Here is a 22,631-nt window from a genome sequence, read left to right as displayed (position 1 = left end):
TACCTGGCTCTGTATCTCACTCAGCACTTATGATATTTTCTGGAATATAGTAGTAATCTAATATTATTAAATAAAAACACAAATCTCACTTCACTTTTATATTAACCAATTGTAGTAACATTGCTGCCCAACAACACTGTGGTAGTGTCTTCATGTAAGCTGACCCCTTAAATCATAGCTTAGCATCATACCTACATCATACCTACATAAGATAAATATAAAAGAATGAAAAATAAAACCTACCTCATAAGTAAATAACACACTTTTTAGATTGACTTCTAGTTCTAGAACATTGATTCTGAGAAATACAAAGAGGTAAAAATATTACAGCTGAAGATCCCTCCAATTTTCTTAAGTTTTATCAAGTCTGGAAAGATTAAATTTCTTATTATTATACAAATGAGTGTTTAAGTATAAAGAAAATTAATGTAACTAACAAAATAATAAGATAGTTGATAAACTGTGTAATCAAATAGGAAGTATCTTTTTCTCACCTTATTTTTTTAACTCTAGTAAACTAAACCCTAAAATATGTTAAACTAAACTATTAGCAAAAGTTATTTTCCATGTAAAAGTTATCTTCAGTTTGTGATGCCTTAAGGAATATGTAAAAAATAATAATTATGGTCTTTCTGAAAATTTGATGTGTTCAGAGTAAAAACTACCATTTTACAGAATTTTTTTTTATGTGTGCTGGGGTCAAACCCAGGGCCTTGTGTGTGCTAGTCAAGCACTCTACCAATAAGCTACATCCCCAACTTTTAAAGGAACTTTTAAATTTAAATTAGTCAAATAAATCGAAAATATTACTTTGTATTTTGGAAACACTTTGTATTTTGTAAAAGTAAACAAGTGAGCAATTGAAAATGAAATCACTCACATTTCTCGCTATATTTGAAGGGAAAAATATATCGCTTTTTCCAATGATTTATCACTTAAAATTTCAATGAGCTTCTGAAGAAATGGAAATAATTTTGCCAAATATAGCTTAGAAAATGAATTAAAAATATATAAAAGCATCTCACCTTCCATTCCTCTCAAGTACAAAAGCAGATTATTATTAAATCTTCACATTTTTAATGATTATCTCATGTTTATTTCTGGACCCAAAATAGTCATTCAGGTTAGTATTGTGATTCTTCTTGTTTCTCCCTGGAGAAATCCTTCCTGAATCTCTAGTCGTGCTTGGTGTAATGCTTTCAGTGGTCAGATTTTAAATGTCTGGGAAGAATTTACAGCAATAATAGCCTTTCTAGGTTCTTCAGTAACCATCATCTTTTAAACTGAATTCTGGTTTGCATGTTTTAGCCTTTAATATTTTGCATAGGTAAGTCCGCCAGCCGCACAATCAATCATACAGTTTAAGAAACTGTAGATAATTTAGAATGTGTCTTAAAATTCTTTTTGTCTAACTTCTCTCTCAGAACTGTTTTCAGCTTATTTTTTTCTTGAACATATTATAATTAATGTTCTGTGTTTTACTCTCCCTTTTTATCCCTCTTTCTTTCGCTTTGTTGATTTCTGAATGTTTCCCTTTATTCCTGTGATCTTTTCTTCATAGCGGCATTCTCTGGGTGAAGCTTTGCATAAATCTATCAACAATGTAAGTGAGCAGCACTTACAATTTATACACAAGGGCATGTTGCACTTTTGATTTTGCATAAATGACATCACTGCTTTAAAGCTTTAACTTAAATAAAAATTTGGAATTCAATAGAATATGCTTTGTTATATGGATACTAATTGCTTTTAACTTTCAGCCACTCATTTATGTATGTACATACATCTACCACATTGCATTAAAAACACAATTTAGTAATAAAGTCAAACAAGATCTTAGCTCTCAAACATAAAATTCATTCTTTAATGTTAACTTTGAAGGATATAGCAATATTTTTTAAACTATTAACTAGTTGATTATCATAAATATGGAAATGAATATAAATATTTATTTTTGTTAATCTTTTTTTAAAAGTGGTGTTAGTGCACTTTTTTATTTAAAAGGATCAGGAAGTTATGAAGGCTCATGAGGTTTAGAACGTAGTTTACATAATTTTATAATTACTAACAGAAATACGTTTTCACACACTGAAACAGTTCACCAAAAACAAACCAAAAAAGTTTTATTTTCATACCAAACCCACATTTAACTTGTCCTTTAAAATAACAGAGTTATCTTTGAATACTTTTCTTGATATCCTAAAGCAGGGGGCTCAGTATACTTTTCTGTAGAAGACCAAATGGTAAATACTTGTGGCTCTGTGGGTCGCTACTTGACTGCAGTTGTAGCATGAAACACTCACAGATTATGTATCAACCTGTTGGTATGACTGTGTTCCAGTACAACTTAATTTATGAAACAGGCTCTAGTTTACCAATCCTTTCCTGGAGAGATCAAAGCTTCAAGTCTAGAGATGTCCTGTGAAGTCTAATCTTCAAATCTAGAGAATAACCTACCCTCTCTGCACGCTATGTCTATCCAGCCTCCCATGTAAAAGTTAAGCACCTGGCAAAAGGTTTTTTTCTACATATGTCATCTTTTTAAACAAGTGATTATTGATACATCTCTTCTTTATAGATGCTTTCTAAATAGTTTTAGTTCTGAATGAGAATGTGATTGGTAACACATTCTACAAGTATCTCTAGGAAATTATGAAGCATTATTGTGGTTCTTAATTGATAAATTCAGTTTACAAGTCTTAAAAAAAACAAAAATTATAAATTTTTTGAACCAAAATTTTTTTCAGAATGATTATTTTGCAAACTTATTTTTCTTAAGTAGATTCTTCAGTAATAGCAAATTAGAGGTTTAAAAGGAATTGAAGTATTTAAGCACCTTTAAGTGTTACACATGAGCATTTACATAAGTCATTGATGTATTAATATTCTTTTGTGTATTACCATATCCTCTACTAAGCCTAGGTTGGCAATTTCTGTGTTAATGTATATATTTGAAAGCATCTAACTAAATATTAATGCCTAAATTAATAAGGACAATTTTATCCTAGTTATTTTACTAAAGGGAGGTACTTAACCTTTTTTAAGATGGGGATTTCCATTTAATCCCATAACAAACTTGAAAGTTCATTTAACTAGAAAGAAAGAAAAGGGGAGAGGCAATGAACAGTAATTGCCATAAGAAATGTGTATAGTCATTCAAAATAATGGGTAAGGGGTACCAGGCATGGTGGCCCATTTCTGTAAATTCAGGCCAGCTTGGGTAACATAAACTTTGTCTCCAAAATAACAATTAAGCAAAATGGGGCATATCTACATACCATGTGTACCCTATGAATGTTATTGTAAGGAAGAGGAAAAACTGCAAGCATAAATTCACTGGCCTTCCTAAAGGAAAATCACCAAATATCATTAAATAATCCTTGATCATACTAATTTTGAGGAAGCTACACAGAATTGGCTCTGTGAGAACCACTCTATTTACACCTGCAGGTCAGGACACCTTCATGACTTCACATCTGAAGTCATATTTACTTCTCTGATACAGATGGACGGTCTGCCGCCATCAGGAGCTCTAAGGGTATCTGTTTCTTCTGCTTTGGACAATAAATGCTGATCTTGTTGAAGTATGCCCCATGACCACCAAGAAACTTCTGTGTAGAAGACAGAGCCAATATTTTGTCAGATTGTGGTAGATACAGTCTCTACATTTAGTGAAATCATCTATTAGTTTACACATGATACAGCAAAAGAAACCAGGCAGTTTTATCAAGGCAGACACCAGGAGTTAAAATCTACAGAGATACATAACAAGTGTTATAATTCGTTTCCTCTTGGGATTGGGACAAGGAATGGGAATAAAGAGACTTTACTTCTTATTTTATATACTTCCATATTTTTTAGTTTTTCCCACAATAAATGCTTTTTACTTTTGTAATTAGGAATAAAAATATGCTGCACTGCCTGGCCCCAATTGCAGATTAAATCATAATCTCAAGGGGTCAGAGTCTAGCAACTGTGTTTATTAAAACCTGATACGCCAGGTTTGAGAACACAGAATACAGATATTACCTTAAGACATACTTTATTTTTTAGAACAAATTGTATACTTTTTGTATTCTTTGATTTCTGCTGTAAGACTGATTTGTAGGGGGCTACCAACATTGCATCAAAAAACAAACATTGTAGTATACAATGAATCAAAATGTATTCTGCTGTCATATATACCTAATAGTTAATTTTAAAAAACCAAAGGTTGTAGATTAAATGTACAAAATTAATAACAACGTCCCATGTTAACATTCTACATATCCAGTACTTCATATTTGATGTTTCAGTTTTATTTTGAGGGCGTTCTACAAGTACCGTAATGAGGTACAGAACCCTTGTGAGTTAACCCTTGTCTCTCTTTTTTTAAAAAAAGTATCCATATATTTTAAATTCTAATTATTTTATTGTAACAATTTTACAGAATTCTGTCTTCTGTACTATATTTTCAAAGAGACAGCAACATTTGATTTTAAGAAAGATAATAGTATTTAAGTGGTAGAAGTCAGAAGGGGGCAGTTACTGTCAGTGTAGTTTTAAATGTGAAAAATATCTGATATTAATCAGTAGAAAATATTACATAATTTATATCTAAATTGCTGTGGTAAGAGTTTAAAAAATAAGAGTCAATTCTTTTCTGAAATAAAGATTATCTTTTATTTATTTAAAATGGATAAGAATATTAAAATTTTTGAAGCTGTAACAAATGTGTAGAAATGTTCTACCCAATTTGAATATATTATACAATTCAAAGCATCTACTATTTCTTATTAATTAACAAATGCCTTTCTATGTATTGTATAATTCTACAATGAAAGTACTAATCTAGATTATTGCCCAAATCTTTTGATGGAAAGTTAAATCTTTGTTCTTGGTTGTTTTGAATTAATGAAGTTTTATATTAATATGTACTTCCATAAAATGTATTAAACCCAGCTGCTTAAATTATAGCTATAAAATATTAGATCATTTTACATTGCTTTGCTCATTGTCTTTTAAAATGCCATGTAATTTTTATGCTGAATAAAGGCTGATTTATGTATTGTGATTCTACTAATTTATTTATTAAAGATAAATGAGTTTTGATGCTGCATTGCATGATTTAGGCTTTCTGCATATCATTCACATTACTGTCGTGAGCATGAATTAAAATATTTTAGATTGCCTTATTATTTTGGTACGCTTTTCAAAATTAAGAATACAAAAATAAGTATATTTAAATATTAAACTGCATGATAATGTCTTTTGCATATAGCTTATATTATTTTCTTGAGTATAGATTTAAAGACTAATTATACATTCTAAGTTGGAAATTATTATTTTGGAGTTCTTACAAGGTAAAGTATATTATAATACAGTAAAATATTTAAGCATATTTTAACTGGAGAAGTTTAAAACTGGTTAGATTTTAAATGCATGGCTATTATATGTTACTGTGATATTTCATTCATTCATTTTAATGTCATATTTCTTCAAAAGTTTTTTCTTAAATATTGTAGTCAGATTAACACAATTTGACACTATTGTAGTCAAAGTGACACAATGGAAGATTATTGACTCAGTGAACTTTTAAAGTAGATATTGCAGAAAACAAAATATGTACATGCTGTGAAATGGTTGACTTCCTCACTGACCTAAGTGCACACTCAATTAGAGGGTAGGATTCAGATTCATTGCCTGCCCAAATGGTGCTTGCGTGCAAAAAAGAAAATTATGCCCATTCTTTTGGGGTGGACACTATCTGTACCAGGGCAGACACTTGGAGAGCAGAATGCTAGGTCTATTTTAGTCCCCACTTAGTCACGTGCTGACCTTCAATGATACACAAAATTATAAGAGGTTATGAGGGGCAAGGGGGAGGGGGAAAAGGGAGAGAATTGAACAACAGCAGAGGAGGTAGAGAGGGAAGATGGGAGGGGAGGGGAGGGGAGGGGAGGGGAGGGAGGATAGTAGGGGATAGGAAAGGTAGCAGAATACAACAGTCACTAATATGCCATTATGTAAAAATGTGAGTATGTAACAGATGTGATTCTGCAATCTGTATTTGGGGTAAAAATGGGAGTTCAAAACCCAATTGAGTCAAATGTATGAAAGATGATATATCATGAGCTCTGTAATGTTTTGAACAATCAATAAAAAAAAATAAAAAAAAAATCTTTGAGAGTATCAACCATAATCTCACATAAAATGAACACTTTTCCCACCTTTCCCACATATACTCTAACCAGTTCTTACTAGAGATAACTAGGCATCACCATGGGTTGCGCACCTGGAAATGACTAATGCTGAACTTGGGAAGAGAATGGATAGAGTTGCTTTTTCTACTTCAAGAACCAGCTGGCTGGGAAGAGAATTGCTCTACTATTCACACATCAGCATTCAAAAACATTTTTGTTGCCTCTTTTTATTGTATTTTATATAATTCTATAATTTTTATATGATCATTATATTTTATTTTCTCTAGGATGTCCTTAATATTTTTTCATCCTGATTATCCTTGCATAAAATGGTGAGAAGTCACATGGAATAATTCTTACTCTATAAGTCTGGCCTTAAATGCAGCTGTGCATTCTCATGTTATTTCCACATTTGTAGGACTCATTTCAGACTCTAAACCATGGGTTCTGGTGCCATTCAGAGGAATGGGGAGTTGCATTGCCTAGATTCACAGCCTTGCAATTCCCTCTTTGCTCTAAACATAAAATAACCTCTGAAATCTTATATTTGCGTAGAAATTAATGAGTAGAATTCCTAAACTTTGAACAGATACAGTCACTTCTTTGGAAATAAAATTATAACATTGAATATCTATGCCAGTTGTATCATTTCTCACCAGTGCTTGACTGTTTCCATAAAAGCATATGCTAACTTTTACAATTAATCCTGATTTATAATTTTATCCAAAACCCTTCCTAATGATCCACCTAAGCTCACTGCAGTCTATGACTGTTTCCTGCTGATTTAAAGGAAGATAGCCACTTGCCTTTGGCATTTCCAGTTCCAGTGGGTTTTCTTTCCTCCTTTCTTGCTTTGCATTTCTGGTGAGACCCGACCCTTTCTCTGCCTTTCCTTGTAAGACATGTGAGGCAACTTACATCTGCCATCTGGCAATGAAAGGAAGGTCTTTCCCATTATACAAACTCACTTTAAAGTTTCCTCTTTCCTTGGCTTTCTTGGCCATGGAAACAGTTTTACTATACATAAACACATAGGATGTCTTAAGATATTTATGGAACTTATGGCTTTTTATCTGGTTCCCCTAAATTCTTGTTCTCAGACTTTTAGAGTATGGTTGAATTACATAGTTTCAAATTTAGTAGTCTTACATGAGAATATAAATAGATCAAATTACATGGTTTCATCAAATGCATATATGAATATGTACAATATATACATATATGATTTTTATTCTTATAAAATATTTCATTTTAAGTATATTAAAACTTCCAAACAATGCTAACATATTAGGGCTGATGTTTGTTTTCAAAAGGAGTAACAAATCAGTTTTCCATAGTGAAACAAAAGCACCTGATGTTAATGTAAAAATATAATTCCAGGATTAAGGGATGTTTGTTTGTTATGATACTAGGGATTGAACTGCCCTGGCACTGGCACTGAGCTACATCCACAGCCTCCCCTGGCCCCTACTTTTTTTCTTTTTTTAAGACAGAGTCTTGCTAACTTGCTGAGGATGGTCTCAATTTATGATCCTCTTGCCTCAGCCTCCCAAGGGACTGTGTGACTATGCCTGGCATGTTTGTGATTTTTTTTAAAAAGCTTAAAGGCTTGCAAATCATTTGAATTAAATCAAAATGCAAAAATTTCAAAAATGAAATTCAAAACAATGTTTAAAACAATGATTCTAAATTATTTTTTTGTCATGAATTAATTTTTTTATTGGTTGTTCACAACATTACAAAGCTCTTGACATATCATATTTCATACATTAGATTGAAGTGGGTTATGAACCCCCAATTTTACCCCAAATGCAGATTGCAGAATCTCGTCAGTTACACATCCACAATTTTACATAATGCCCTATTAGTAATTGTTGTATTCTGCTACCTTTCCTATCCCCTCCTATCCCCCCTCCCCTCCCCTCCCATCTTCTCTCTCTACCCCATCTACTGTAATTCATTTCTCTCCTTGTTTATTTTCCCATTCCCCTCACAACCTCTTATATGTAATTTTGTATAGCAATGAGGGTCTCCCTTCATTTCCATGCAATTTCCCTTTTCTCTCCCTTTCCCTCCCATCTCATGTCTCTGTTTAATGTTAATCTTTTCTTCCTACTCTTCCTCCCTGCTCTGTTCATAGTTGCTCTCATTATATCAAAGAAGACATTTGGTATTTGTTTTTTAGGAATTGGCTAGCTTCACTAAGCATAATCTGCTCTAGTGCCATCCATTTCCCTGCAAATTCTATGATTTTGTCATTTTTTATTGCTGCATAGTACTCCATTGTGTATAGATGCCACATTTTTTTTATCCATTCATCTATTGAAGGGCATCTGGGTTGGTTCCACAGTCTAGCTATTGTGAATTGTGCTGCTATGAACATCGATGTGGCAGTATCCCTGTAGCATGCTCTTTTAAAGTCTTAAGGGAATAGTCCGAGAAGGGCAATAGCAGGGTCAAATGGTGGTTCCATTCCCAGCTTTCCCAGGAATCTCCAAACTGCTTTCCAAATTGGCCGCACCAATTTGCATTCCCACCAGCAATGTACAAGTGTACCCTTTTCTCCACATCCTCGCCAGCACTTGTTGTTGTTTGACTTCATAGCGGCTGCCAAATGATTCTAAATTATAAGCTGACAAATCTTTTAAGGAGTAGGTCTTTAATTCTCAAACAATTTTAGCTTATTTATTGAATTGTTCATGTCAGAAGCACCAGCCCTTTTTATTTTTTATTTTGAGATAGGGTCTCACTAAATTGCTTAGGGCATTGCTGAGTTGCTGAGGTTGGCTTAGAACTTGCAATCCTCCTCCTCAGCCTCCAGAGCTGCTGGGATTACAGGCATGCACCACTGTGCCTGGCTTCAGGAGCTGTTCTAGATGACTCTGTAGTAACACAGTTCTAACACAGTGGTGAGGTGTAGATGCAAACACATGACAGAGCTAGGATTTTAGCTCAGTCCATAAAGCTTAACTATTTTATTTTATTTCTTCACAAATAATTGCACTTAACTTTTCATACTATCTCCTTGAAATGACCATGACCTTATAAATATGTTATTTCATATTACTAATTTTTATTATGTTGCAGCAGGGGTGTTCATTGAATTTCTAAATATAGGCTATCATGTTCCTTAGATAGTTTTTTACAAACAAGACATCTACTGAAAATAGAATTTTAAATGAAGATAGCTCAGGATTAGATTTTACTATAAAGCATTTTAAACTTTCTTAAGAGATTATTTTATAAAATGTTTTTGAAATGCTTTCAGCAATGAAAGGAAATGAGATTAGCAATGTGTGAGATATGCCTTGTATTTATTCTTCATTGTATGCCATTCTGTGGTGTAGATTTCTTTGCTGAAACAGAATCTGGAAATTCAGCTTTCCCAGTCTCAAACTTCTTTGCAACAACTGCAAGCCCAGTTTACACAAGAACGACAAAGACTTACCCAAGAGCTTGAAGAATTAGAGGAACAACATCAGCAGAGGCATAAATCCTTAAAAGAAGCGCATGTTCTCGCGTTTCAAACCATGGAAGAAGAAAAGGAAAAGGAACAAAGAGTAAGTTTAATATGACATATGTTCAAACGTAATTAACCTTCAAATTCTTAAGAATTTTTTTTGCCCCAAGGTATTATGTATTATTTTTATTTAAATAAATTTTCCAATGGGGAGGAAGAGCATGAGAAGAAGATCACCATTAAACAGGGTCGAGAGGGGGGAGGAAAAGAAAGAGAGAAGGGAAATTGCATGGTAAAGGAAGGAGACCCTCATTGTTATACAAAATTACATGTAAGAGGAAGTGAGGGGAAAGGGGGAAAAAAACGAGAGAGAAATGCATTACAGTAGATGGGGTAGGGAGAGAAGATGGGAGGGGAGGGGAGGGGAGGGGGCATAGTAGAGGATAGGAAGGGCAGCAGAATACAACAGACACTAGTATGGCAGTATGTAAAAAAGTGGCTGTGGAACTGATGTGAATCTGCAATATGTATACCGGGTAAAAATGGGAGTTCATAATCTGCTTGAATCAAATGTATGAAATATGATATGTCAAGAGCTTTGTAATATTTTGAACAACTAATAATAAAAAAAAATAAAAAATACATAAATAAATTTTCCAGGATGTGACTTCCTATGATTATCAGAATTATTAAACATAAACACTAATCAAACACTACACTAGACTAGATTGGGGCCAACATTTTATTTGTTTGTGATCATAATGCTAAAACTCATACACTCTCTAGTTTGTTATATATTGTGATTTTTTTTAAAAGCTAAAGAAGAAATAAATTCAATTAACCTTTTTAGCATGGTTCTGCTAAATACAACAATTCTAATCATTTAGTACTCTTCGTATTTGTAATAGTCTTCCCTCAAATTTTTAATTTTTGTCTTATGTCTACAAAAAATAAGGGTATCCAAAGGATTTATGTTTTTTATCCCACCCAGTTTATCTTCACATTCCTTTTTCCCCATGTACAAAAAATTCATAAACAGAGAAATTGGAAACATTTCAAAATATTATAATTTCCTTATTTTTATCCAAAGGTTCTATGAAAAGTAGTGTGACACCAACAACTCAGACAGAAGGGATTTAAATCAAGTTGATACATTATTATATTAATCATATTACATGTCTGAATCTTCATGTATCCACTACTCAGTTTTGTGTTAAAATATTAGTTTGAAATAGTCTTAGTCTAACTTGTTTTAATTTAATTTCCTAACACTATGTTTTTCAATTTCTTTCAAGGACCTTATTTTAATGAAGACAAAGATTTGACAGAAGAATACAGTTTAGATAGATTGTTTCTTAATTTTTTGACAGATACAAGCACTACTTTTTAAAAATTTTTTTTGTAGATGTATATGGACAGCATGCTTTTATTTTGTTTATTTTTATGTGGTGCTGAGGATCGAACCCAGTGCCTCACACATGTAAGGCAAGTGCTCTGACACTGAGCTACAGCCCCAGCCCACAAGCACTATTTTAAGAAATGATATGTTACAAAAAGAGGTTGCTCACAAAAAGAACTTATTTCTAAAACAAACAAACAAACAAAAAAAAAAAACAGTTAACTTGCTTGTGGTCTATGGATTTTGTCCAGAAAGTCAAGGAAGTTCCTTTTAAAAAAATTATGCCTGATTGCAAACAGTCTATTCATTGGATACCGCTTGTGCACTAAAATAACATAAGAGTTCTCATATCAGTAATTTAATTTCACACAGTCTTTTATCACTTAACTTGAATCCTTTCTCAAAGAAAATTAGAACCTACGATTTTATTGTATTCATTAGATAGGCAAACTACCTAAGTAGCATAAATCCTTTATTTTACCTATATTAAAAGAAACCCAGGGCTGTGGTTGTGGCTCAGCAGTAGAATTCTCACCTACCATGTGCATGGGATGCTGGGTTCGATCCTCAGCACCACATTAAAAATAAAAAATAAAGGTGGGGCTGGGGCTGTAGCTCAGTGGTAAAGTGCTTGCCTCGTATGTGTAAGACACTGGGTTCGATCCCCAGCACCACATAAAAATAAAGATACTGTGTGTTCATCTACAACAAAATAAATATTTTTTAAATAAAAAAGGTAAAGTGTCCAATTATAACTAAAACAAAAAAAAATTAAAAAGAAACCATGCTTTATTTTTCAGAAATAAAATATTCTAAGACAACATAAGTAGTCAATTGCTAATTTTGAAAAATAGTGTTTTAGGGCAATGGTTAGAGAAATGCAGCCTTGTTATAATCTTTTGTAGGATTGCTTCATTTTATAAATTATGGTAAAACAAACAAACCCTTTCGAACAGTTCAGTCTCTTAAGTTTGAAATACTCTGAGCTCTTCTTTTTCCTATGGCACAGTTTTTCTCTTATGCTACTTGTTGTGGTCTGTTCTTTCTGGCTAGGATCTTTAAACTAATCACATGGAAGTCTTTAGTTTACTATCCTATCTACTTTCTCCCAGGAGATTTTGCTTCTTCACACAAATGCAGGAGCAAAGAGATTGAGTGTAAAAAAAAAAAAAAAAATCAGCTACAAGCGAGGCCGTGCTGGGCCTCAAGCCAGCGCAGGGCACACTCCGATATGTGCTCCTGCAGACGCCTGCCACGTGCCTGATGAGAGGGACCAGGGAAATGGAGCCAGAGCTGCTGCTGCAGCAAGAACGTGGAGGCCATGCAGAGCTACAGGCCTGAGTTGAGTCACCTGCTGGAGGGGCAGTAGGAGGTGCAGAGACAAGTCAAAGAGAGTGCATCACAGACAAGGGATGTCCTCAAACCACATTTTAATGATTTAAAGGAAACCTTTGGGAAGCCTCTCAATGAAGGATTGGTGACTCTTTTGCAAGAGGTGGACACCATTGAACAAAACACCATTAAGCCACTAGATGACTGCCAGAAGCTGACATGGAGTTAACACGGCAGAGGACTTAGTGTAAGAAGGTGAGATTGCCGTTCTTGGTGGTATAGAAGAGCAGAATGAGAAACTGGAGCTTCACCACAAAGGCCTCACACAGACAACTGGAGAACTTACAGAAGTGCCTTTACTGGTTGATGTGCCTTGTTTATCTGCTTAGTTGGATGATTCAATTTTTAACATATTAAAGATAACATTTTGAAGCATGGAACAGTAGCATCTCTCCCACCAGTGCAAATAGAAAAACTAATAGAGAAACCTGAAGGCATCATAGAATGATGGCGTAAGGTGCATGACGATTTCGCAGACTAAGATTACAGGCTTCAGTTCCGAAAATGCTCTTCAAAACATTTTGAAGATATATATGTAGATTCTGAAACTGAATTCATAGTATTGCACATAGACCCCAAAGTTGATTATCAGTTCAGAGTCTGCACCTGAGAAGATGTCCAACAAGAGTGGAGTCCATGGAGCATCCCCCAAATAGGTCATTCTACATTGGTGCCTCATGAGCAGACAACTGGCTTTGAGGGATATCACCTGAGCAGTCGAAGAAATATAGCACTCTGGAATGATTCTGAATCCTCAGGTATACTCTACTCCAGCACTCCAACCTATATCTGTGGGCAGACATTAACATTCAGAGTTGAAACTGTGGGACAGCCAGACAGAAGAGATGGTATAGGAGTATGTGCAGAGAAGCAGAACAGATATAACTCTGCAGCGAGATCAGGCTACATGCATTAGTATCAATGGTGCAGTTTTTGTAAATGCACAAGAAATGACTAATCAGTTGCCTGCAGTTGCCTCCTGATCCACTGTCACATTTGACATCGAAGATGTGACTCTGGGAACTACTGATAATAATGAAGGCGAAAACTTCAAGCTCCGAACTATTAGCTCAAATTATAGACAAGTGGTTTTTGATTGGTTGCTTGATCAGTCTTGTGGTTCTCTTTACTTTGGATGCTCATTTTTTTTTTTTTTTACTTTTTATCCTGGATGGAATGTATTCATGTGTTTTAAAGTTTTGGATGCTTGGCTTGGTTTACTGTCTCTGTCCTCAACCCAGTTAGGTTGTTAACTATATTAATGTTGTTGCTATTGTTTTAAAGTTAAATTAATCTTTCAGGCAATGGGAAATGAAAAGTGTCTACTGGATTCACTTTGCAATATTTTACCAGAAGAGAGTTTGAATGGTGTGGACAAAACCATAATTCAGTGAATTTTGTTTTTAATCATACTATTAATAAAAATAGCAAATTATAATAAAATAAATCAGCTTTAAATATCTGGGAAGATAACAAAGTCCTGTGCCCTTCCACTGTACTTCTTAAAGTTGGTTAATGTAACATTTTATTAAATCTCTTTCAGCATCCAAGGCCATGTGAAACTTTAGAATAGAACAGGAGCAGACCAGATAGAAGCCAAAGTTCTGTAATATTCATTCACTTGTTTTTTCCACATGAGTGCATTGACTGTGTACTGTATATTCAGGAATTTGAAAGCAGTGTTGGCTTTTATCCCATTTTCAATAATCATTAAGTCTAAAAAGCTTTATGATTTTTGCCTTTTTTTTTTAACAGTGCCTGAGTAAGTGCCTAAAATGGGCAAGTATTATCTTTTGTTCTTTCTTTGCAGTTTGATTCAAGATAGAAGATACAGGATGCAGTGGTTCACAGCTATAATTCTAGCAAATCGAGAAGTTGAGGCAGAAGGATCACAAGTTTGAGGCCAGCCTTAGCAACTTAGTCAGACCCTGTTTCAAAATAAAAAGGGCTGGGAATATGGCTCAGTTGTAGAGTGCCCTGGGTTCAATACCTAGTACTGTTAAAAAAGAGGATTTGTACAGGGTGAAGCTACTTATAAAAGTAGTAAATACAGCAGTGTTAGCCATTTCACAAGTATATGATATGCACATATGTGCCTCCAGGGTCAATGATATGCATATTACTATTTGTAGTTATGAGCTACAGTCCAGTTAATGTCAGTTTGATAAATGGTCTATTAGTGGACCAAAGAAATACAGGGTAAATACTTGATTGATTTTTTTAAACTTAAATTTATGTAAGATATTTATTTGAAGGACTTAATATGAAAAAATAATAGCCATAATTTGATATACTAGCTTGTAGACTTTTTAACATTTGAAAAGCATTTTTTTTCATTTTTACAGGTAGTAGAAAAATGGAAAAGCAAGCTTGATTATTTTTTGTAAGATAATTTATTTTGGAGCTCTTGTTCCCTGTTAGATAATCATGACCAATTTTCTCCTTGCCTTTTTATGTATAAGTGCCTTTCATGTGTTTAGTGACTATAAAGAGGTTCTAGGATATAGACACCTTGCCCAGCCATCTGAAACAAATTTATGCTAAGTGAAGCTAGCCAAGCCCTAAAAACCAAATGCCAAATGTCTTCTTTGATATAAAGAGAGCAACTAAGAACAGAACAGGAAGGAAGAGCATGAGGAATAGACTAACAGTAAACAAAGACGAATGGGGGGAGAGAAAGGGAGAGAGAAGGGAAAGCATATGGAAATGGTAGGAAACCTTCAATGATACACAAAATTATAAGAGGTTGTGAGGGGCAAGGGGGAGGGAAAAAAAGGGGGAGAGAATTGAACAACAGCAGAGGAGGTAGAGAGGGAAGATGGGAGGGGAGGGGAGGGGAGGGGGGATAGTAGGGGATAGGAAAGGTAGCAGAATACAACAGTCACTAATATGCCATTATGTAAAAATGTGAGTGTGTAACAGATGTGATTCTGCAATCTGTATTTGGGGTAAAAATGGGAGTTCAAAACCCAATTGAGTCAAATGTATGAAAGATGATATATCATGAACTCTGTAATGTTTTGAACAATCAATAAAAAAAAACTCAAAAGTTAAAAAAAAAAAAAAAGCTTCATTGCTCTTTTCCGACAAGAAGGGTATCTTTTCTTGGTGATGCTTTCCTCCTGTTCTTTTCTAGGTCTGAATGTGCTTACAGAAGAATTGTCTATTAGTTTTAGGTAATTTATAACCATTAGCAGCTTTAGAAAATTATTTTATTTGAAAACTACCATAGGTAAAAGGTTCATATTTCCAATTCAAACAAAATATGTTGATTCAACCTGGTTTGGTGGTGATTCTTATTCTACTAGACTGAGTCTACTATTTTTTTCTAATGGTGATTATCTTATATTTAATTTTCTTGAAAATGAACTAAAATACCTTGTACTTCTTAACTAGTAACTGAGTTTTAGTAAGTATTTCCTGTCTTATTTGCATTTGTTCCCTATATTCTAACTTAATCATTTTAAAATTTGTTTTTCCTGTCTAGGCTCTTGAAAATCATTTACAACAAAAACATTCTGCAGAGCTTCAGTCATTGAAAGATGCACACCGAGAGTCAATGGAGGGCTTCCGGATAGAGATGGAACAGGAACTTCAGACTCTTCGGTTTGAATTAGAAGATGAAGGAAAGGCTATGCTTGGTATTTTGGAAGGATTATAATTTCTCATATTTATTTGTATATTTTTCCATTTAAGATTCTTGTGAAGTAACACTTTTATTTTTAAATTTTGAAGCATCAAAATAATATCGAAATGCATAGCATATTTTATTTAAAAAGGCAAGTGAGGTAGAATAGAGTGGGTAGAATAGAAAGTTTACTCAGATTTCTCTATACTCTGGCTATGAAAGCAGTATTCATTGATACTTGGGACTGAGTCAGGCATCTCAGAATTCAGTCACTGTCTAATGGACAGACCCATGGAACCATATATCTTTTAACTACATAGTCATATTGATTTTTCCACTTCAGGATTTTCTTTTAATGATTAGGTCTGCCTTTTTGTCAAGATATATTTTATATGGGGTTTAAATCTACAGAATGGATCTTTTCATAGAAAGAAGTTTATTTTTAAAGAAAAACTATATATGTGTGTGTGTGTGTGTGTGTGTGTGTGTTTGCTTTGTTTTTTAATGTTGTTTTTATTTGTTTGTTTATTTTCAGTGTCATTTGGCAACTTGTTATTCCCACCATCCGATTTTCTACTGTTTGGTTTTATTCTAAATTCTACTAATATTTTTATTGCATGTTTGTCACAGTTCAGTGCATATTGTTTCCAAGTAGGAATTGGGAGCAAACAAGAACAAAGTGTTATAAATATTTGGGGCCTCAAAGGGAAAGCCATTTGACCCTCTTCTTCTCTATTGCTACTGGGAGTCTTTGGCCAAGTCATTACAGTTCTCTCTCCTTTCTACTTGAAAAGACACTGCAATAGCTAGCACTAAAAGCATATTAAGTATGAACATTTACTAAAGGTCTGTGAAGTACCTGAGTATATGCTAGAGATTTTGCTAAGCAAAGAGAACTAAAAAATGAACTCATGCTCTGAATTTGCACAGAGCTGATTGTCAAAAGCAGAGGTGGCCTTTATATAATTATGGCCAAAGGGAGTCTACATAGCCATATCACCGTGAATGTGCCCAATCTTGTCTTTTCTTGGAAGCCAAGCAGAATAGGGCATGGCTAGTACTTGAGTGGGATATTTCTGGCCAAAGGGGAATACACAGTTCCACAGCTATGTGAGGAGAGATTTACAGGCCAGGTATTGTAACTATTAGTGTTTAACCCATTGAAACATTATTTAAATATCTTTTTAATGACAAGGAGTTTTGAGTTTTTTAAAAAATGTATTTATTTTAAGGTAATTATAAATTCACATGTAGTTTTAAGGAAGAATACAAAGAAATTCCTTGTACCCTTTATCCAGTTGCCCTGTGGTGACATCTTTTAAAACTATAATATAGTAATATATGTAAAATATCATATTATAATAATGATATAACCACTATGTTGACATTGATACTATCAAGATACAGAACATTTGCAGCACTATGAGAATTCTTCTTGTCTTTTTGTAGCCTCACCTACTTCTCTCTCCTTCCTATCTGTAATTCCTGACAACCATTGATCTATTGTCCATTTCTATAATTTTGTCACTTTAAAATACAACCAGTTTTATAAATGGAATAATACAAATATTTAACCTTTAGATACAGGCTTTTTTCACTCAGCATAATTCTCTGGAATCAACAAGGTGGTTGTGTGTATCAGTAAGTTTGTTCCTTTTTATTGTTGCATATTATTCCACAGTAAGGACATACCATTGTTCATTGTCCTTCACCTACTGGAAGTCATCTGTGCTTTTAGTTTGGGCTGTTTCAAGTAAAGCTTCAATAAACATTATTTAGCCACCCACCTTTACTTCCAGTGGTGCTTCCTGGAGCCAACATAGCCATTATAGCTTGTGAAGTGCTGAGAGAGGTCTTAGGTGGCTCAACCTCTATGGCTCTGTGGCCGTCAGTGACTATATGCATGCTTTTTAGGAGGGACTCTGGTAGACTCCAGAAGTCGGAAAATGGGGCCAGTGACCTTTGAGGATGTGGCTGTGAACTTCACCCAGGAAGAGTGGGCATTGCTAACTGGTTCCCAGATGAAGCTCTGCAGAACTGTGATGCAGGAAACCTTCAGGAACCTGGCCTCTGTAGGACAAAAACAGGAAGACCAGAACATTGAAGATGAATACAGAAATCCCTGGAGAAATCAGTCAAATGATAGAGAGACTCAGTGAATATAAAAAAAAAGTAGACAATGTGAAGCAATGTTCAGCCAGATTCCAGATCGTACTCTTAACAAGAAAACACTTCTTGGAGTAAAGCCATATGAAAGCCACGTGTGTGAAGTGGTTATTTGGTCATTCATCCCTTAAGAGGCACATCGCATCTGACTTTACACATGGATGATGAGTTGGTGTCCTTTGAGAATATGGCTGTGAACTTCACTGTGGACAAGTGGGCTTTGCTAGATCCCTCCAAGAGAAAGCTCTACCACAATGTGCAAACCTTTAGAAACCTCTCTAGGAATAAAGAAAGATACCACAAGACCAATGAAGATTCATGTAAAAATTCTAGGAGAAATCTATGTCAAGTGTTAGGGAGACTCTGAGAGAGTAGTGAACATGAAATATCTTGAGCCAAACTCCAGAACAATAGAACAATACAATATTGAGAACAATACAACTCTTCTTAGTGTAAAACGTGAAAGCTTTGAGTGTGGAGAAGTCCTCATTGGTGATTTATCACCAAATATGCTCTTCAGATCTCACACTGGACATAAACCATATGAATATCAGAAATATGGGAAAACTATTATTTATCACCAATGCTTGCAAAGCAGGGGAAGACTCAGAGTGGAACACCATGAATGTAAGCAATGTGAGACAGTCTTAACTTGTCCCAGTCCCCTTCTAGTACATGAAAGGATTGACACCCGAGAGAAACCACATATATGCACACCATGTGGTATAGCCTTCACTAATCACAGCAATCTTCAATACCGTGAAAGGGTTCACAGTGGCAGAAAACCCCATGGATGTCAGCAATGTGGGAGACTCTTTAGTTCTTTTACTAGTTTGGGAAGACATGAGCAAAATCACAATGGAAATAAACCCTGTGGATGTAAGCAATGTGAAAAAGTCGTCTTTTCTTTGAGTCACTTGCAAAGACATGAAGGAACTCACAATGGACAGAAATCTTATGTGTATATGAGCAATGCAGGAAAGCCTTTCATTTTTCCCTGTTCCCTCAGAAAACATTGAAGAACTCACATTGGAGAGATACCCTATGTATGTATGGATTGTAGGAAAGCCTTCAGTGACTCTTTTTTTTTTAAAGAGAGAAAGACTTTTTTAATATTTATTTTTTAGTTTTTTGGTGGACACGACATCTTTTTTTTTTTTTTTTAATGTGGTGCTGAGGATCGAACCCAGTGACCCGCACATGCCAGGCAAGCGTGCTACTGCTTGAGCCACATCCCCAGCCCTTCAATGACTTTTATAGACATAATATAATTCACACTGGACAGAAGCCCTATATATGTGAACAATGTGGAAAATCACTCGGTTGTCTCAGTTTCCTTAAATTACATGAATCAGTTCACACTGGAGAGAAACCCTATGTATGTAAGCAGTATGGTAAAGCCTTTAGTTGTTCTAGTTCCTTTTGAACCCATGGAAGAATTCACAATGGAAAAAAAAATATGAATGTATGCATGGTGGCAAAGTCTTTAGTTCTTCTTTTTCCCTTAAATATCATGAAAAAACAATCACTAGGGAGAAACCCTCTATATTCAAAGAGTTTAGAAGAGCCTTTAATTCTTTTTGTTACCTTAAAATATGTTAAGGGATACACAATGGAGAGAAATGCTATATATATATATAAGGAATGTGGAAAAGCTTTCAGTCAAACCAGGAATATCATCACACATCAAAGGACTCACCCTGGAGAGAAACCCTATGTGTGTAAAGATTGTGGGAAAGCCTTCAGTGAATCTAGTTCCTGTCACAGACATAAAAGAATTCACACTGAAGAGAAACCCTATGTATGTGAACAATGTGGAAAAGCATTCACCTGTTTCAGGTCCCTTAAATTACATGAAAGAACTCAGACTGGAGAGAAACCCTATGTATGTCAGCAATATGGAAAATCCTTTGGTTATTCTGGTTCCTTTTGAGACCATGCAAAAATTCACAGTGGAATAAAACCCTATGTCTATAAACAGTGTGAGAGAGCCTCTAGTTTCTTTCAAAAACAAAAGAACTCACACTGGAAAGAAGCCCTATGTATGTATGTGATGTGAGAAAGCCTTTAGTTCTTCCTTTTCCCTTCAAAATCATGAAAGAATTCACAGTAGAGAGAAACCCTATTATGCAAGGAGTATAGAAAAGCCTTTAGTTCTTCCCATTGCATTAAAAATTTAAAGAACTCATACTGGAGAGAAACCTTATATATGCACATAGCATGGAAAAGCATTTAGTTGGTCCAGTCATGTTCTCAGACATCAAAGAACTCACACTGGAAAGAAACCCTATGTTTGTAAGCAATGTGGAAAAGCCTTTATTTCTTCCAGATATATTAAAATACATGAAAAAACCCACAAATCCCATGTATATAAACAGTGTGGGAAAGCATTCAATCCTACTATGTTCTCATAGATGAAAGAACTCATGGGAAAGTAATCCTGACCAAAGACTGTGGTAAGACTTCTTTCTATCAAACATGAACAGTGAAGATAACTCATATTAATGTAAAGTATGTGAGGATGCCTGCAGTCACTTTGTCCAGCATATACGTATAAATGAACGTAGTATGGAAAGAAACATGGAATAGAAGAGATATGCAAAAGCCTTCAGTTGACCCATGTATAAGTATTTGCACCTAACAAAAAGTCTGTGAATGTGAAAAGTACAAGAAAGTTGTCATTTAAAAAAATACATAAATAAACAATTATGTGTAAGTTTGTATATAAACATAAGTTTTCCTTTATCTGAGATAAATGCCCAGGGCTCAAGAGTGCAATTGCTGGGATACATGTTAGTTACATATTTATTTTTTTTTAAAAAAAATGCCAAAATGTTTTCCTGAGGAGCTATGTCATTTTGTACCCCACTAAGTATTGTATGAATGACCCTGTTCCCTCACATCCTAGCCAATCTAAGAAGAGTATAGTGATAATTCATTGTGGTTTTAATTTGCATTTTCCTAATAATGATACTGAACATTTTTGTGTTCTCATTTGCCATCTGAATATCTTCTTTTATAATTGTTTATTTTTATTATTGTTTTGAGCATTCTTCATATTCTAGATACTAGTCTTTTGTCAAGCTCCTTCAGGTCTGTTTTACCCCCATCATTCCACTGAAACTGCTCTTCATGAGGCTACCATTGACTTTTGAACTTACAAATCTAAACTATTATGACTTACTAATGTCACCTTATTTTCCCTGTGAGCCCTTAGACCATCTCCTTCTTGAATCTTTTTCCCCTTGATTGATGTCTATGATGGTTTATATACTCATGGTATTCCTATTTTTTTGACATCTACCCTATAATCTCATTTACCATTTCTGTTTCCTCATGTATTATTAAATATTGCCATTTCCCAAGATTTAGCCCCAGCTGTCTTGTCTGTTTTCTAGTCTTCAGACTTTCCCTTATTGGCTGAATTCACTTCCCTGGCTTAAGCCACCATCTGTGTGCTGGGGCTCCAAATTTGTATTTCTAGACCAAACATCTTCTCTTGTCCACAGATTTATAGTTCTTACTACATGTTAGATAATCCATCTTATACTCAGCAATTTAAAATATGAGCTCACTATCTCCCTGCAAGCCAAAATGCGTTTTCATTCCTGGACCTCCCATTCTAATTAATGATATCACCATTTACTCAGTTGCCAAATCTTAGAAAGTAGAGCTTTATTCAATTTTTTTTTCTCTTTCACTGCCTCATCCTTTTTGTCAGCTCTTCTTCTTCAGTGGTTCTTAATCTCTTTCCTCATCTTTAGTCCTTTTGCTACACTTGGTTCATGGTCATGTCATTTATTACCTTGATTATTGCCATAACCTTCTTGCTGATGTTTCTTCCTGCTATTCATCCTCCAGACTACAGTCATGGTGAGCTTTGTAATGCTTAAATCTCACCATATGACTTCCCAGTTTAAGTCCTTCAGTGAGTCCCCATGTCCTACCTTAGGGCCAGACATGTTATTCTTTAAAGACACCCTCAACACCGGAGGAGATAAACTTATGCCCTATGTGGAAGTCTTTACAGGAGCTACAAGCACAACATTTCTGCAAAGTTTCTGTATTTTAGTTTAAAACTTATAATTTTTATTTTACTCATTTATATCACTATTCATATTTTCATATTAAGATAAAAGTAATGGGGCTGGGATTGTAGCTCAGTGGCAGAGCACTTGCCTCACACATATGAGGCACTGGTCAGCCCCACATAAAAATGAAATAAAGGTATTGTGTTCATTGACAACTAAAAAAAAAATATTTTTAAAAAAGATAAAAAGTTATGAATTTCCCAAAAAATCATCAAGTAAAATTCATGTTTCAGAAGATAACGTGTATTCTCCAAGCTCTTATGGGAGTATTATTGCCACTTATTGCAGTTTGAGAACAAGGGACCTATAGTTA

The 22,631-nt window shown here is 34.5% G+C and overlaps 1 protein-coding gene and 1 pseudogene across 3 annotated transcripts in view; both read left to right on the top strand.

The window, feature by feature from the left end:
• FAM184A (family with sequence similarity 184 member A) overlaps window positions 1-22,631 on the top strand; it is a 129,989-nt gene that overhangs the window by 90,201 nt on the left and 17,157 nt on the right. For both annotated transcript variants that reach the window (XM_081293924.1, XM_081293925.1), the window contains exons 10-11: window positions 9,530-9,742; window positions 15,921-16,074. In XM_081293924.1, the coding sequence (XP_081150050.1) occupies window positions 9,530-9,742; window positions 15,921-16,074 (367 nt within the window). The remainder of the gene's footprint in view (window positions 1-9,529; window positions 9,743-15,920; window positions 16,075-22,631) is intronic.
• On the top strand, window positions 12,305-13,433 carry LOC308650337 (cytokine receptor-like factor 3; annotated as a pseudogene). Its single transcript has 2 exons — window positions 12,305-13,247; window positions 13,359-13,433. The product of its transcript is annotated as a cytokine receptor-like factor 3 (transcript).

Source organism: Spermophilus citellus (assembly GCF_964194105.1).
Source record: "Spermophilus citellus genome assembly, chromosome: 5".
NCBI classification, from domain to species: Eukaryota; Metazoa; Chordata; class Mammalia; order Rodentia; family Sciuridae; genus Spermophilus; species Spermophilus citellus.
Note: the sequence above shows the minus strand (reverse complement) of the source record. Positions and strands in the feature narration are given on the sequence as shown.